Source organism: Larimichthys crocea, chromosome XXI, assembly GCF_000972845.2.
Source record: "Larimichthys crocea isolate SSNF chromosome XXI, L_crocea_2.0, whole genome shotgun sequence".
NCBI classification, from domain to species: domain Eukaryota; kingdom Metazoa; phylum Chordata; class Actinopteri; family Sciaenidae; genus Larimichthys; species Larimichthys crocea.
Genome location: NC_040031.1, coordinates 20785225 through 20803278, shown reverse-complemented (window position 1 = coordinate 20803278; position 18054 = coordinate 20785225). Strand labels below are relative to the sequence as shown.

The 18054-nt window shown below is 39.0% G+C and overlaps 2 protein-coding genes across 5 annotated transcripts; both read left to right on the top strand.

Moving 5' to 3' along the window:
* Window positions 1-218: 218 nt before the first annotated feature.
* On the top strand, window positions 219-11484 carry bmal2 (basic helix-loop-helix ARNT like 2). 4 transcript variants are annotated; one of them, XM_019273658.2, is made up of 17 exons: window positions 219-657; window positions 5425-5551; window positions 5656-5709; window positions 5794-5835; window positions 5965-6122; window positions 6578-6657; window positions 7024-7116; window positions 7691-7808; window positions 7916-8065; window positions 8630-8873; window positions 9069-9175; window positions 9378-9528; window positions 9631-9698; window positions 9821-9935; window positions 10099-10186; window positions 10650-10749; window positions 10863-11484. In XM_019273658.2, the coding sequence occupies exons 1-17, from the start codon at window positions 600-602 to the stop codon at window positions 11018-11020; spliced, it is 1911 nt and encodes a 636-aa protein (XP_019129203.2). In that variant the 5' UTR covers window positions 219-599; the 3' UTR covers window positions 11021-11484. The 4 variants fall into 4 exon arrangements, with proteins under 4 accessions (XP_019129203.2, XP_010752298.3, XP_010752297.3 ...); XM_010753996.3 differs by having other exon boundaries at window positions 221-657; window positions 5422-5551; window positions 9824-9935; window positions 10863-11020; XM_010753995.3 differs by having other exon boundaries at window positions 222-657; window positions 5422-5551.
* Window positions 11485-14514: 3030 nt separating this feature from the next.
* Window positions 14515-17984, top strand: si:ch211-245j22.3 (guanylyl cyclase inhibitory protein). Its single transcript, XM_010753998.3, has 5 exons — window positions 14515-15096; window positions 15721-15853; window positions 15978-16127; window positions 16244-16349; window positions 17123-17984. The coding sequence occupies exons 1-5, from the start codon at window positions 15026-15028 to the stop codon at window positions 17257-17259; spliced, it is 597 nt and encodes a 198-aa protein (XP_010752300.1). The 5' UTR covers window positions 14515-15025; the 3' UTR covers window positions 17260-17984.
* The last annotated feature ends 70 nt before the right edge of the window (window positions 17985-18054 follow it).

The window sequence follows — 18054 nt, the reverse complement described above, 5'->3', positions numbered from 1 at the left end:
GTGAAGTCAGTCTGTCAGACACTATCTATCTATCTATCTATCTATCTATCTATCTATCTATCTATCTATCTATCTATCTATCTATCTATCAAATCTGATGATCATTCATAAAAAGATTATTTACTTTATCAGTTGGGCTGCGTTACTTTCCCCGTTGGGGACTAATAGAGACGTTTAGTTTCTTTTAAATGCTTATTATGCACGTTCATATTCAGTACTTAGGGATACAAAGAACATTTCTATTACTGATGCAGGACTTGGTCACAGTCTGTGCTTATTTTGAGTCACAGGAGCGGTGAAGCTGCAGCGGTGACTCCGGTATGCCGGTAGGAGGAGACTGTGTCCGGTCTTCCGCGTTTCCCTCCAGCGAGCGCTGTACTCTTTGCACCGCACACAGCCACTTCGGTGCATGTTACTGCGCCCTCTCCCCTCTTTTCCCCCTACATACAGGAAAAAATAAGACAACTGTATAACATTCTGCCGTCGTCTCGGCTCCCCCACCGTACTGCCCTATTAATATAGCCACATCCCGGAGTAGACGACCGCCTCATCCATGAATTGGAGTCCCGGGCCCCAGCGCACCGGCTCCGGCTCCAGCCATGTCGGCCAGGAATGCAGCGTCTGGCGGCGGTGACAGAGCGGGAGGCGAACCGGCAGGTACCAGAATCACAATTAAAAAGCTATTCACTTGTTTGAATGTTCACACTGGGTGTGCATATGTGAGATTTTCCAGAAAACAGACAAGTACAGCGGTGTATTTGTTGTTTTTTTGGCAATTTGTCACCGGTTGGCCGTAACTTTGCGCTATTCCAAAACTAGGTCAGTAGATCAGTAGAGCAAACTCGCCCTCTACGCCATTTATGTAACACTGCACGACGGTGTTTATCACATCGGCAGCGTATCGTGTAGAAAATCACCAACGTTATATTTCGTCTTGTCAGCAACGATAACGTGATTTACATTCAGATGGTAGTGACTGCTAATGTGAACCTAACCGACTGAAGAAGCAAATGTTAGCTTAGCATTGGTAGCGAGGCCTGTTTACCATGGCAACGGTCTCAATTCGGGTTGAGCCTGTTTTTTTTTTTGTTGTTGTTGTTGTTTTTTTACAGCAACTGACAAACTGTCACTTTAGATATTTATTACAGTTTGATAGTCTGTGTTCACTGTTGTTACTGTGCTAAACTGGCATTAAAGCTCGGTGCTGTTTAGGCCTGACTAAATAACTATATGGTGGCAACTGTCTAATGTAAAGTAGCTAAGCTAGGACGAAGCAGTTAGTGTTAGCTGTGTAGCCTGTTAAAAATACACTCAGATACTCTTGACACTGAAATCACCAACTCCCCCTCATCTAGTAAAATAAACACAAGCTGTAAGGACTATTAGTGTAATGTTCCTTACTAAAAGTACATATAAATCCATGGTAAACTCCTGAATTAGCATCTTTTATTTCTTTAAACCTTTTGTTTGTTTGTTTGTTTTTGGAAACATTAATCACAGCCACTACATGGCTTAAACTAAGCACAACTATGGGCTTTACAAGAGATTCAGCTGTTATAGCAACCATAGTCATTTAAAGCATATGAGTTCTGAGATCACAAAAAAAAAGGTCAGATAATACACTTTACATGCCTTTTGTACATTCGTAGGCTCAGTGGTGTTGCATAGCATTTGCATGAGATGAAGCTCATAAAACTGTCAGAAAAGTATTAATTTTACTATTATGTTTACCTTTTGAGGTTATAGTTTGCAGTAGAGTGTGATAGGTCTTTGTAATATTTTGGCCACCCCACTTACATACATGTGAGGGCCAAAATATTAGAAACACCTTTCAATGTATCCCAGTAAGACCTTAATAATAAACGTAAAGTAGAATTTATGGTAGAGTTGTTTTACAAGTAATGAAGGTGTATGTGCTACAACAGAAACATTAACTGTAGTTATTGATTATTGCTCAAATGGCCACCTTTTAGATAAATGCAACAGTACAGCCATATTTGTATCTTTCTGGGACTGGCTAAGATCAAGTTCAACAACTGTGCTTCAGTTGAGAGGCGTAAATATTACATTTTTTTCATGATATTTTGTAGTTCTAAGAAGACTTGACAGTGCACTTAAATGTCTGTCAATGGTAAAGGCACCATTATACCGTCAAATTGCAGTTTGCTAAATATACATTGCTTGTCTACAGATTACAACCAATTTTGGGCTGTTTTTTTTTTTTTTACTCAGAGAGACAAAAAAAGTATTGGTGTTTTCAGTAAACAAAAAAAGTAAACCGGCAAAGAATAGCAGCAAATACACATAGTTGAAAAGCTGAAACAAATCAAGTTTCAAATTTCTTAGATGATTCATTGATTTATATAAATAGTTTGTCACATGACAGCTCAATTACTTGTTTCATCTCTAGAGAATATTCTATTTTAGTTGGCTTTGATTGCATAGTTACTTTTATAACAGCTGTGATTTAGATTTCTAGGGCATGTTGATTAAAATGCCCAGTCAGAACGCCACAGTCGACCTTTAACTATGACCATATGTTACAGGTAATTCGGAGGGGAGCTTATTTCTACTTGTACATGAGTAGTTTTCAAATAACCCTATACCATGTTGAAATTAATCCGAGAATATTCAGAATATTCAAGTTGTTCTCTGCCTAACACCACACATATTGGTATGAACTCAGCATGAAGTTAACTGTGTCTATAATAGTATAAATGTTTCACATACAGTGGGGAAAGTAAGTATTCAAAATGTCAATATTTTCTTCATTAAACATGTTGCCAATGCTTTTCACCTGGAATTTATACAAGACATTGGTATTAACTCAATAAAACTATACAGATAATCAATAAATAAATCAAGACACAGGAAAAAATACAATAAGAAAAAGTACTAGACCAGCTGGTGAATTAGTTCTCCTACTTGTGCTAATTAGAATAAGCTGTTACCAAGTTGTCAACATTGTTGACCTTCGTACCGATGGCACTGGTTACCAACAGATTTCTCAACTCCTATAAGCACTGCTAGGTCCATTATCAACAAGTGGAGAGAAGATCTCTCCATCAACAACCAGCCATGCACAGAAGCTACTCGCAAGATTTCCAATAGTGTCACCAGAAAGGCATGTTGAAGCTCTTTTGAGGTTTGCTTCACAAACATTTGGAGAAGCCTGTAGATTATTGTGAGAACGTAGCATGGTCACATGAGACATAAATCAAACCTTTCTGCAACAATATGCCATGTTTGGAGGAGAAACGGCTCTGCATATGAACCTAAAATTACCTTCCAGTAGGACAACAATGTGCAACATACTGACTGTCCAGAGGAGTAAAATGAAGCTGTTGGACTGGCTCTGTCAATCACCAGACTTATATCCAACAGAACATTTGTGGAGGGAACTGAACATTAAGATCATCTGAACATCGGACCATCTGAATCTTTATTTAAAGACTGTCTGTGTGGGGAAACATGAGCCAAAATCTAAACCTGAACACAGAGAGATTAGTTTATTTGTACAGGAAGCATCCTGAAGCTGTTTCAAGGCTTATCCACTATGTATTAAATACATCCTACTTAGCGTGTTCAATACTTATTCCTGCACATTACGTTTTTAGTTTGGAATGATACGATTTCTTTATCTGTGTAGTTTTACTGAATTAATATCAATGTCTGGTCAAATTTTCAGGTGAAAAGCTGCATTGGAAATATGTTTAATGAAAAGAAAAACCACTGTATGTCTTATCAAATCAAGCTGTTGTGTTGGTAGCCATCAAAGACTTCACTGGTGTGTTTGTTTGTGTGTGTGAGATTAACTTTATGAATGTGTTAGGTAGGCTTTGAGCAGCCCATGACCCAGTTTGGCAACAAAGCTAACCATTGTTGCATTAATAAAAGTACCTCTGCACTTACATTTTTCATGGCACCACAAAAATAGTTGACAGTCTTACTTGAAATTTTAATATAATCAACCAATCTGCCCTTTTCAATCTGAATAGGACATGCCGTACAGCTTGTGCGCCTATTTTGGTGTCGCAGATGTTCATTCATGGATTGAGTGAATGAGCGAGTTCATGAACACGTGAGCAGCAGGCAGGGATTTAGGGAGATGGGAGAAGGTTGTCTGTATGGCCTGATGTACAGTCATCCAGTTGCTTCACTCCTGTAATCCAACAGATCTTGACAGAGGGAGCAGGATTAAAAATCAGGTTGTTGCCGATCTGTTAATGGCTATTTGGGTCACAGGGTCTTTGGAGCAGAGTTAAAAATAGGTGCCATGGATATCAGCTGCATTTGTTCTGTTTCGTGCTGCGCTCTCACGTTTCTTTACCCACCCATGCAGTCACTCACTTTGGCGGCAATGACTAAATCTGAGTCACAGCAGCTCCACATCTTACCACAGTAGACGATAGGCTGCAGATTTGTGTAGACGGAGGCAGTGAGCTGCAGTGTCTCCATCCCAGCAGCTTGGGCTTTAATAATCTCTGTCAGCACATGGCATAACCCAACAAAGTTACCTGTGGGCATGCAACAATATTAAAGCATTGTCAGCATGCAGATTTCTCTTTGCAGGCTGACTAGCACTGATGGATTGTTTTTAGCTGGCGCGGGATGTAGAGCTGAAAGGATTAGTTGATTATTCGATTAGTCTAGGGTTCTTCACTCATGAGCCATGGAGAGCAAAGTCTAAACAAGTTTCCATTGCAGCTCAGATGGCAGCAGGCGATTTCACTGATTAGCACTCAGTGCTCAGTAAAATTACCTGCTGCAGTCTTTGGTTGAAAGGATATTTAAGCCTCCATGACCCGTGAGAAAAGGACTGGCACAGGGACATAACATGTTGGGAAACGTATTGGACCTAATGATGCTGCTGTAGTGTAGTGGAGAGAAACTTTGCTCAGAAGCCGAGCATGTGCCGCTGAGCTCGATAAGCTGATGAGGATCTCATACTTTGCTCCAAGAGTGCCTTGGCAGTAGTTTGAAAGAGGGAGAATTGCTAAACATTTACTCACCTCACCAAGAAGTAACTTAATGCTCTGCAGATTCCTGATGTTGTTCTTTTGATCAAAATCCAGCAACCGCTTATCCTCCATTGAATTAAGAGATTATCAGCCTGACAAAATACACAGGTGTAAATGTTGTTTATCTCTGCAATAACCCCTCATCCACGCTCAGGAATAACTGCAGCCTGTCAGTCACAGTCTGATAATAGTGTCTGTAATTTCATAGTATTCAAATGTCATTTCTTAAGAGGGCTGCTGCTTTTTATCACTTGCAACATGTAAATGTTACACATCTTTTTCAAAGTATGAACAGATGGTAGCTGTTTGAAGGAGTGTTGTAACAGATGCGGTCTGAGAAAAGGTGCATATCAAGACTGTTTGCAAACAGTTACAGTTCATTGTCGCTTGTCTGTTTCAGAAGATGTGCTGGTTGAGGAAAACCAATGCAGTTCTATGTCTTTGCCCGGCCTGATGACCCCATCCTCAGCTGCTGGCATGTCGTTGAGCATGGAGATGCCCAGGAAACGCAAGGGCAGCATGGACAACCAGTAAGTGGTGTGATTGCTTTAATTTGACTTGCATAAAGATCTCTTTAATCCAGTGACCTAAATTGTTGTTAATTACTGTTAATAGTAATGAATTATCTTCCCAGGGATAGAAAAACTGCTTCCACCTCTGACGCCGATATGGAAGACGACCAGAGAGGGTACTGTGTACTAATTAGGGACTCAGATTCAGAGCTGCCCTGTTTTTATTTTCTGTGTATACAAAGGTTTTTTCTGCTCTACAGGTCAGATGGGGAGGACCAACATGTCAAAATTAAATGCTTCAGGTGGGTTATATTTGACCCGACTGTATTTAAAATGTCCATTGTTAATGTCATTAACACACATACGGACAGTCTGAAAAGGGAAAGGCTAATGTGCTTCTAAATTGATTCATTATTTTATTTTTTCTCCAGAGAACCGCACAGCCAAATTGAGAAGAGGAGACGAGACAAAATGAACAATCTCATCGACAAACTGTCAGCCATGATCCCTACTTGTAACCCCATGTCCCGAAAGCTGGACAAACTCACTGTTCTCAGAATGGCTGTGCAGCACCTCAAATCTCTCAAAGGTACCATGTCAATCGATGGCATTGATAATTACCTGAGATTTAGTTACAGACAGTAACAGTCAGAGTATTCATAGGTTGAATGTACTTATTGTAAGTTTCTTTCGATAAAAACATCTAAATGAATGTTAGGATATTTTGGTAGTAATTGATCATTTAACAGGAAAACTTTGACAAGTATGGCAAGTTAAATGAAGGAGGTTTGTCTGTAACTAGTAACAGGTAATAGGTGATAGATAATGATAGATAATCATTTTAACATTTCCTTTATGTAGAAATCTGGCTAACTCGACATTTTGTGCAAAACCTGTTTAATCACGAGTCATGTGTTGTTTCTTTTGTTTTTAAGTCGATGGCCTATCTAGGTTGTAATAAACTGGCATTATTCTTTAAACCTACATGTAATGTAGTAATCTCACATTAAACTGGCTGTGTAACATTTCTGTTCATCTTTTCAGGTTCAGGAAGTTCTTTTTCTGAAGCCAGCTACAAACCATCATTCCTTCCTGATGAGGAGCTCAAACACCTTGTCCTCAAGGTGAACATATCATTGACAAATGGCACCTGACTGCGATTTTTCTTCTTGTTTGTTTTTAGTTCTTAAAACACTCTAAGATCATAACTTGTCAATCACTTGAGGAAGATTTAAACATTTTATTTAAAAGCCACTGCTAAATTATTAAGCAACAGCACTTCGTAGGTTCTGTTCATGTGAAACAAAAAACACCAAATTTACCTGAAGAGAGATCAAAATTAACATGCATTTAAATTGCTGTTTTATCTATTTTTAATACAATAAAATCTTTTGATAGAATGAAATCTTCTCAATGGCCTCTGACGTTTGTCTTGACCATGTCATCACATTGGACCCCTCTATTCTCCCCCATGTTTTTTTGTCGTGCAGGCTGCAGATGGTTTCCTGTTTGTAGTGGGCTGTGATCGTGGGAAAATAGTTTTTGTCTCAGAGTCCGTCACGAAGATATTAAATTATAGTCGGGTAACGCTTTTACATTTGTTACTGTATCTGCAGCATCTTTGTTCATGTGAAACCCCCGGACACACCAGATGGGTTACGTTGTCTTAGTGCCAGTGTTAATGGACTAGAAAACCACCAGTGCATGCGTGGGCCTGTAGAAACACATTTGGCATTGTATGCACAGATTTCACATAAGTACACTTTTGAAATGCAAAATCGTTTTTTATATTTTCATCATGAAAAAAAAAAAAAACATATCGGTATGTCTTTAATGTCTCTGTTAACCTATTACTACTACTACTACTGTAGTACTTTGTAGTTTTCATTTTTCCTGATAGATCTTTAGGTTTTGCCAAATAAATAAATAAACAAATACATTTTTGATTACTGAAGTAAAAGGACATTAAATTTAAATCTTCTCCATCTCTGCCCCACTCATCTGGTGTGCTCCGGGGTCAACAGTCCATAATGAATGTACTTGTGATATGCTACTTTGTTATTTGTCAGCAGGAAATAGGTGCAGAATGGTTTTGACATTTCCTTTTATCAATAAAACCTTGTTATAGTCGTTTGATACTCTTTGTTCTTTCTACAGGCGGAGCTGATTGGACAGAGCCTGTTTGATTACATACACCCAAAGGACATGGGAAAAGTCAAGGAGCAGCTGTCAGCTTCTGAATTATACCCTCGTGAACGGCTAATAGATGCTAAAAGTAAAGAGAGTCTTTGTGTGTGTGTGTGTGTGTGTGTGTGTGAGTGAGAGAGTGTGAGTGAGAGAGAGAGCAAGAGCACACATATAACACTCCTGTCATGTCTCCAGCCGGTCTACAGGTCCAGGCTGACCTCCCAGTCGGTGCTTCGCGGCTGTGTTCAGGCGCACGGCGTTCGTTTTTCTGCCGCATGAAGTACAATAAGATTTCTGTGAAAGTGGAGGAGAAGGAATTCCAAGCCAGCACCTCCAAAAAGAAAGGTAAGGGAAATTATCCAGCGGTTTATGAAGTTTATGAAGGTACACATCCATTTACAAGAAGTGTGTGTAAAGCAGTGGTTTGTGCGAGGCAGGGTTTAAAGGAGGGCATAGGGGGAGAGAAGTAAGGCAAAGATATTGTGTGAAGTGACTTTGCTGATCAAAAATCTGCCTCCTTCTCAAAGTCAGTCGAACCTTTAGTCTGATTTGCAACGTACATTGTGAAAATTGAAAAAAGACCTTTTGAATTTCAGAACTTACATTAACTGGTAAAATGTGTGGAGAAATAAAAAGGTCCTAGCCCATAGCCTACCTCCCCGAATCCACAGAGACATTTTACTTCCTGTTAACATTCCCAACGCATTATATGATAATCCCTGAGATATAAAAGTAAGAAAAAAATACCGTAACAATTTGATAATACAGGCTCCAAATGTCCCATCAACATGGGTCTGAGTTTCCTGGAATTCACATTGTCCTCTATCAAATCATATACAGATATTTGCAGTGTGTTTAAGTCTTTCATATGTACTGTACATTGCGATTTGTGTCCACATGTGCCTACAGAGTCACAGAAGTACTGCACGGTCCACTGCACAGGCTACATGCGCAGCTGGCCTACGAGTCAGCTGGGAGCAGAGGGGGAGGGCGAGGCCGACAAGCAGGACAGCTCCCACTTCAGCTGCCTGGTGGCAGTGGGACGCATCCACTCCCACTCATCTCCCCAGGTTAATGGAGAAGTCCGAGTTAAACCTACAGAGTTCATCACACGCTATGCCATGGATGGCAAATTCACCTTTGTCGATCAAAGGTAGAATTGAATTTCAACAAAGGGGTGGTTGAGGGTTGTAATTTGTTTTGTTAACGTAATGTCTAATTTCGAAACATTTCAAATACCTTCCATTGACATTTCTAACATCTTTGACACTGCCTTTGAGTACATACAGCTCAGTTTGTAATATGACACATGCTCTTTTAGACTGAACTTTTTCCTTTTCTTCCGCAGAGCTACGACCATTCTTGGTTATCTTCCCCAAGAATTGCTTGGGACATCGTGCTATGAGTACTTCCATCAAGACGACTTACCGCACTTAGCTGACAGACATCGAAAAGGTAAATCATACCTTCTTTTTATTGGGATTTTTCAGTGTATGCTGAGATGTTTTGAAGCAAGGGTAAATTAATTATTAAATTATGTCACTGTGTTGCATCAGTTTCCCCTTATTCTGTGTTTATAGAGTTCTCTGCATGAAGCAGGTGATGCATATGCTTCGTTTTCCATTTAACTCATCCTCTCACCATTTGTCTTTCACAGTGCTGCGGACTAAAGAGAAAATAGAGACAAACTGCTATAAGTTCAAAACAAAACACGGCTCCTTTGTCACTCTACAAAGTCAGTGGTTTAGTTTTGTAAATCCCTGGACCAAAGAAGTAGAATACATAGTGTCAACTAATACGGTTATATCGTGAGTATATGCTTCATTCTGTTTCCTAAAAGTTTTTTACCTGTAGAAGATATATGCAGTGTATTACGCAGAGCGTCACCTGTTTTCTCATCCCGTGGCAAGGTACGACCACAGTCGAACCAGTCTGGGAAACAAGTCTGAGCAGTCGAGCAATTCCAAGACTTCTGAAGGTCAGTTTAAATTAAATAAATATTTTTTTTAAAAGTCTATAAATGTCTTAGCTCATTGTTATTTCTGATGCCCTCTGTAAACTGCATGTTGTCTGTTCCCTAAACTAATTATTTTCTGTTAGAAGATGGCAAGAAGTCCCTTCCAATTATACCAGGCATTTCCACCACACCTGGAGCTATGATATATGCTGGAAGCATAGGGACCCAGATTGCCAATGAGCTGCTGGATTTCAACAGGTGTGGCCTCAAAAAAGAGAAATCTCCCTTTCTTTTTTTGTAACAGAGATTAATTCCAAAGCGATTCAACCATGTACATTAATGTCGGAGCCTTTTCACAGCTACAGTTTCTCTGCTCATCGGTTGATGTTACTTTGTGTAATTTTCACCTGTGTTGCTTCAGGATGAACTCATCACCTTCCAGTGGTAGCGTCAGCCCGTTCAGCCTACCACAGGATAAGTGTCAACAAACACATCAGTTCACCAACAACGTAAGTCTTAATGAACATGTGACTGTGATCATGGGTGCATCTGTCCTCAGTCATGGAAGGAATGATGTTTTTAGAGGTGTGGTAACCCTGCTTAGTGTAACTTGTGAAAAAACTATCCATAGTCTGTTTAGTTTAAAATTATTAAGCATATATAGTGAGGGTAAAACAATATTTAGTTTTGCATAGAAATGGGAGTAATTTGCATAGCGTGCCAAACGTTGTGATACTGTATGAAAAGCAGCAATTAAAACTTATTCACTGGCTTCCGGCTGTGTGTCTAATTTTATTTTTTTGATGGGGTATGTTTGTATTTACTGTAAAATTTGGTAAATTTCCTTCAACAGTTGGAAGGCATAATCAAAGCCTGCACAGATTTGATTCTTTCCTCTTTTTTTCCCCTCATGACTATACTCCTGCCATGTTGGCTGCTAGAGCTATAATTTTCTCCTCTTTTTGTTTGTAGGTGCCAAATGGAGAGGCAACAGACATGGAGGTGCCAGGAAAGTCCAGCTCAGAGGATGAGCCACAGGGAGCTGCATTTTCAGGAGGAGAAGCACTCATGGGTACTCTCTCTGATCCGATTAATAAGCTTAGTTATGCATTGTATATAGGGCCGTGTTTATGCTTATTACTCCCTCACTTATCATGTATTTTTTGTCACTCCATTTCACTTCAGGGGAGAATTCCCAGCTGGATTTGGAGAGCGTGGTTGGACCAGGCCTTACTAGTTTTAGCAATGATGAAGCAGCCATGGCAGTGATCATGAGCCTTCTGGAGACGGACACAAACTTGGGCGAGGCTGTGGACTTTGAAGAGATGCACTGGTCTTTATAGAAACTGCTCTTACAGTGTGAAGCTGTAGCACATTGAAAAAATACTCTGACCATCTTTTTTTTTTTTTTTTTTTGATAACAAGAACTGCTTGAATGCTTATTCTAAAACATAGCATTCCTCTTTTTGTTTTTAAAAGACTTTTTTTTATTTATTAGTAACTTTTTTTCCACATAAGCTGTGTATCTTTCGTGTGGCTCTTCTCACAGGGAGCAGGATCGACAACTATAAGGGACACCTGCTTCCCCTTTTTCAGAAAGAGGATGTGCCTCTAAAGCCTTACAGCAGTCTGCGTGCCCTGAAACGCTGTTCCTCACTGCTTTCCTAGCACCATCCTCCGTTTAACTAAAAAGGCCCCACAAGGTGGAAGAACCCAGGAACAAAAATGACATCATGTACAATGGCTCTGGATTCCTGCTTAGATTTCTGTCCTAAACCTACATTTGAACAAAAGTTGGGAGTGACGATGCGAAAAAAAAAACAAAAACAAAAAAAAAACATTTTTGCACTGAATTGATTTCATGTTGTTTTTTTCTTTTTTGTTTTTTTTTTTTAAGTTGTGATTTGATTAGGTACTGTATGTCTAATTAAAAGGAGGAAGACGCCTTGACAACCTGGCCCATCTCTGCAAACCCTCAGGATCTAAGCCTACCACGGCAGACCACACTTCCATAACCTCTAACTTTGAGAGTCACCCACTGATGTGGCACTCGGAGATTTTCTCTTAACTTGTCAGTATCTGAACATTTTCCACAGAAACAGTCCAGTAACCTCCTCTCTTTACACTGACTTGAACATACTGTATGTGTGGATTTGGTATGATTGCAAACACCATGTCTTCAGGCCATATCTGTCTTAAAGGGATAGTTTATGTAGGAGGAATATTTTCATTTTCTTTTTTATTAGTATATACACCTCTGTAGATGTTGTGCCCCAGGATTTGTATTTTCCCTTGCTCTAAACATTTAACATTTCTTGGTAGAAATGATCCACCTTCATAGATTTGTTGGAGAGACGCCAGTTTCGGTGGTTGACATTCATGGATTTATGAGCACTGCAGCACTACTTCATGCAAAGCGAAACAGCACTTTAGAGGCGCTGAAATGTCGGTTTGGTGGCAATAGATGAGCAGCAAACCCATTTCACATCTGTGACATTTTATCCGTACATGTTTGAGGTTGATCTCTTGAGTCTGATGGTAGAAGTGATAACTCAGGGAGTGATGGAAACAGAGCAACTTTCCCCATTTGAACATACAATGACACAGTTCTTAGTAACTGTAGCAGTATTTTGTCCCCCTACTTTCCTTCGTTCTGTACATTGATATAAGTCTGTTCACCTGTGCATCTGCGTTCTTACAATTATTGTTGCTTTATAATCTTGCAGGTAAGCCATAGCTTCAGCTTTTTTTTTCATGTACTATTATGCACTGACAGTCTTTCAACAGACATGTTTATGTTGTATGTGCTTGTCATAACCACACTACGTTACCATGCATACATTTATTAAGGGAGTGTGCTTTGCAGAGCTACCATTCCATAAAGTCAAAGTTTAAGGTTTGTTTCTTTCTCTGTCCATGTAATTGTCACTCCCAAAACGCAGAACGTATAATGCATATTGCAGACTTGAGCTTGAGTCACTGTTGTGTATGGACCCCGTTACGATTTACCTCATGTAAAGTTTGTTTGTCCCGTTGAACTAAAATTATATTGAAAGCCATAATATGATGACCTACACTCACTGGCCACTTTATTAAGTACTCTTAATCTAATTATGAGTTACAATCTAATGTCACCCAATGAAACAGATCTGCTATGAATTCTGTCACACAAACAAGGATAAAATAATATAGACTTTAATGATCCCATATGGGGGAAATTCACTTGTCATAGCAGCTCACATGCACAATCTGGATAAGAAATTATTCAAATATATAGAAAAAGTCATGAAGTCATGCTGGTGTTAAAGGCCTCCACAGTCTCATGCAGGAGGTGAGAGGAGTTGTTCATGATGGCCAGTCCAGGACACCTCGCCTCCTCACGTCTTTTTTTTTTTTAATAATGTAACATAACATTATAGAAACATTCAACACACAACTCCAGAGCTGGATCGCATTAGTTTGTACAAGTGTACCTAATGAAGTGGCCGGTTAGTGATCCATTGCTGAGAATCATGTGGCAGCCAGATGGCATTATGGGTCATGTAAAGTCAGATGTAGAATTACCAAAGTGTGTCAAATTATTGTGATATTTTAAAAGATGAGCAGCTTAAGCCCTGCTGGTTTGAGATGATAGAGAAATTATGTTTTCACGCATAGGTTCAGTTTAAGAAAATGTTGTCTTTGTTTATGTAAAAGAAGATTTATCACTTTGGTACACTTTCCCTGTTCCAAGTTATGGAAAATGTTCTCACAATCTAGTGAATGCAAGTTCTACAAATTATTAGAAACATGAAATCCAGCTGTATTAGTCGGCACATGGCACATTGATTTTGGGCTTATTTGTGACCTTGTTCACCCTGTTATGTTACATCTATCAACACATTTCTTTTACAAAGATAAGTTTGAATTTTGTTCACCTGCTGGAGCAAAGTTGGTATATATTAACTTTAGTTTAAGTTTTGTCAGTAGTGTTTGAACTGTGTATCTTGTCCTCAGTCATAGGTATCAAAGTCAAAACATCAGCGGTTGTATTTCTGCCCAAATATAAAAATATATATAACTGTGCCATGCCATTGTTTATGTTGTAACCCTGGGCCACAATTTATAGTCATCTCTTGAGGACTGTTATGAATTTTCCAAGAACTCTTGTTTAAAGGATAGAAAAGGTTGTTGTGAATCATGAAGAACACTTTATCTTTTCTCTCTAATGCTTGAATAACAAGGAGCCAGTGGATGGAGCAGCTGAACTCAAAAGGACCCTCCTAGCTGTGTCCGAAGTGCCTTTGGACATGTCTGCTCGGACACAAGATAAACCTGTTTTGCTCACAGAGATCGCCTCCCACCTGGCACCTCCGCAGACTGAAAGGAGGGCTAAAATGTATCAATGGATTAACTTGACGCAGCGTGGCATACTGTGCACATGAATGAAGTCTAAGCTTATTCACAGAGTTGTACATGTTGGCTTCAACACTCACTACCATGTTATAGACAGGCTGGTGTTCATTGTGTTTTTTTGTTTTTTTTTTGTTCCCATTCTTCTGGTTTAATCACTATGCTGTTGTAGGTGTAATTTCCCCAATACATTGCCCTTACTCCAGCTTGTTTGATGGTGACAGTATTGCACCCTGCATAGAGGTGACATGTTTTTGCTCGTCTGTTTAAAATAAAAACAGATTTCATAAGCTAGACAAGATTATGTTTTGATTTCATGCTCTGCTTTGTGTCTAGTTGCATGACTCGTTTGTATCATTTAGTCTTTGAATGATCTGTTACTTCATTAGACTTGGGAAAATAAAGACAGACTGGTATTTGTGCACTGACACAGCCATCTGTCATTGCACAGGAGGAAGGACCTTAACCTTTGGGCTTATATTGGACGTTTGGAGCTTGTTACTGCCTCCGTTGTACCACTTCCTGCCACTTTATGCTGTTGGTTCTTTGACAATGATGTTTAATTTTTGGCTTCCAGAGGAAGCACTTACTGTGTTTACTGTAGGTTGTCATGTTAATAAATATTAGTTTACTAAACCCTCAACAGAAACTTTGGCCATATTTTCAAATATCTAAAAACACTTGGCTCTTTTCATTCTGCAATTACTCAGTGAGGTAGATTATAAAGCAGCAGCCTGTGTTTTGAGTAATTACATTTGCCATCTACTGAACCCACTTAACACCTTTCCTTTTTGTCCTCCTCTCACCCCGCCTCTGAGGAGATTTACTCTGTGTAATTTGTCAAATGTGATAAGGTAGTGGTTGGTGCAATTAAGAAAGCATGGAATAAGCTGGGATTTGTTGTGTATATTAACTCAGTGGTGAATGCAGAGCTGTTGCTGCTGCTCCTTTACAGAATGGGCCAAGCTGCTACTTTGCCCTGTAGGAGAGGGGAAACTTATGTTACTGAGCTGTACGAATGGTTCAGGTAAGACTTTTTAAGATTTTTACAGGAAGTTGTTAATTCTGTCCATGCGCTGTGTGCATTTAGGGAGAAGCTTTAATAAGTGAAAGAGGGAGAAAGTGGAAACATTTAAGGATCTCTTGAGCTGTAAGAAGTTGTGTGATGCATAGCTACAAACTATGCATGCAGCTTAAACTATCAATTTTTTTCTTTTTATTTTGTGGAATATGTTTATTTTCTACAAACTATTTCCTTTCTTGATTCTTTATTCTCATTTTATCTCTTCACTCCATTTATTTTGCTGTGTGAGCAGTAGTTTAAACTTTAGGAATAGTGTCTGTAGCCCTACTTTATTTCCATTACTACGCACTGCTGATTAGCTTCACTTTGCTTAGGATGCAGTAAAGTGGTTCAAAATCATTTGACCTAATTATCTTAGCACTCCCATCCCAGCGCTTAAACAAGCTTTCAAACACGTCAATCTCCACAGGTTGGGGATGGGTTGACCTTAATTCTCTTAATTCTTAATAAAACTGACACGTTTATCCTGCTTCAAATCTGACCCTGTGTCTTTTTGTGCATTACAACAACTGAACTTGTTCTTTCTCTTTATTAAAAAAAAAAAGTGTGTTTGTCTTTTTGTGATAGAAAGTTTATTAATGAATGTCCAAGTGGGCTGATCACTCTTCATGAGTTCCAAAGGCATTTCTGCAATGGGACGGTGGGCAGTGAGTCGGCTGAGTATGCAGAACAGATATTCCGCACATTGGACAATAACGGGGTAAGAAAAGTCCTCTGAATGACTTTACACTATGTTCTTCCTACAGCACTAACAAGACAGTAATGAATGCCTTCTATCATAATGTGAAGCGATCATAGATGTTAATGAGAGTGCTTTTCTTCAGGACGGAGTGGTTGATTTCAGGGAGTACGTCATGGCCATCAGCATGCTTATTGAAGGTTCAGCTGTTGAGAAGCTGCGGTGGTCGTTTAAGCTTTATGATAAAGACAGAGACGGAGCCATTACAAAGGAAGAAATGCTGGAGATCATGCAGGTGTGTGTGTGTGTGTGCACGCGCTTTGCTGTGTCCAAAGTTGCAGCTTACTGATAGGATGATACCACAGATGCTGCATCTTTCAGGCCAACTGATGTGTTTCCTTTTCTTCACAGGCTGTTTATAAGATGAGTGTAGCAGCTGCTTTAACTAAACCCAACCCACTTACACCTGAGGAATGTACCAACAGGATATTTGTGCGATTAGATAAAGACAACAACGGTGAGGAAGTTGATTTTCCCTTAAATTTCAAATCATGGCGCGATGTTATCTCAGTGTGGAACCACATCACACTTACCCTCACTGTGAGCAGACACTTAGTTATTCCCTCTCAGTAAATGGACCTCATACGGTTAATAACTATGTTTTTGTAAAAGAAAAAGTAAATGAACTAAAAAATATTACTGATTACTATTCTGTTACTGTCTCTTTTGACTCCATTGCACTACCTCTGCAAAATGCTGTGACTGTCATTCAGTGTCTTCAGCCTAATTTATTGTATATCGTTTTTATCTCTATTTGTAGTTCTATTTCTTATTTCTATGAAAGTTTGAATTCTATTTTTTACTTTTTTATAGTTTTCTATTTGTAAAGGTTTCATTTTCTTAGCATAGGTTTAATTTAAATGCAGATGTATCTTTAACGTATGTTTACTGTAATATAGGTTAATTTTAATGTATGTTTATTGTGTCTCATGCTGCTACTGGATGTTTGAATTTCCCTCAAGATCCATAAAGTAAATCTATATTGTCTGATCTTATGTATTTAAAATACTTTCCCCAGTCTACTATATGTTTTTCAAGACTTCTATCCAAAAACAAATTTTTAGGTTGTAAATGTTCTCACACCTCCACATTTGAGAATATTCATCCTACAGTTGCATTCATTTTTACTGGCAGTAGTTAGCTAACATTAAACCCCATTCATGCTCACTAATATCAAAACTTGCCGTGTTCTTTGTCTGTAATCACTGTCTGTCCTTATTATGACTGCAGCCGTCATCACTCTGGAGGAGTTCATAGAAGGAGCGCTGGATGATGATTGGATCAGGGAGATGCTGGAATGTGACCCCAGCACTGTGAAGGTGGAGAGGCCCCTGAGGAGGGACACCGTTTTGGGGACCCATGGTTGACCTGAAGTGAAGTATTCTATTCAGTGGGAGCAGAGAAATGAACCGCTCAATGTTTGGACTGATATTTCCATGAACTGCTGCAGCGACACAGCTTCCATTCGCTGTGACAAATTATATCACGGCCTGTTGAGTAACTTTAAGGTAGACTCTAGAGAGCAGTAGAAAATTTAGATGATTATATGAAAAGCATTCATTAAAAATAATTGCTTTATTATGTATTATTTTTCTTTTGCCATTTGTATCAGTTGTCAATTGTGTTCTTTTGTTGGTGTTTTCTTTACTGTGTCATTTGATCATCTGTGTTTATTGCATCATGGCTATCATGAAACAATGAAATTGTACTTGTCTTACTTTAGATATCCATTCTACACGTGTGCCCAGATCAACTTGCACCAGGTGACAGACCCAAAATAAATAGTAAAAGTAAATGCTACTATTTATTAGTGCTTTCAATTGGGATGAACTACACTTTGGGTTTCTACATTCAGCATCTATCTACAAATATTGATAAAATATGAGTGAATAAAATGAAGTTTATAAAGAAAACACCTATATTGATATAATACAACTTGTATAAACATCCATCCATCTATTATCTGTAACCCCTTATCCTCATCAGGGTCATGATAGGGCTGAAATCTATCCCAGCTGGGGTACACTCTGGACAAGTCGCCATTTCATTGCAGGGCACACAGAGACAAACAACCATTCATACCTACGGGCAATTTAGAGTCACCAATTAACCCATTATGAAATTTGGGAAAAGTAAAAAATGTATATGTATACCTCTAAATT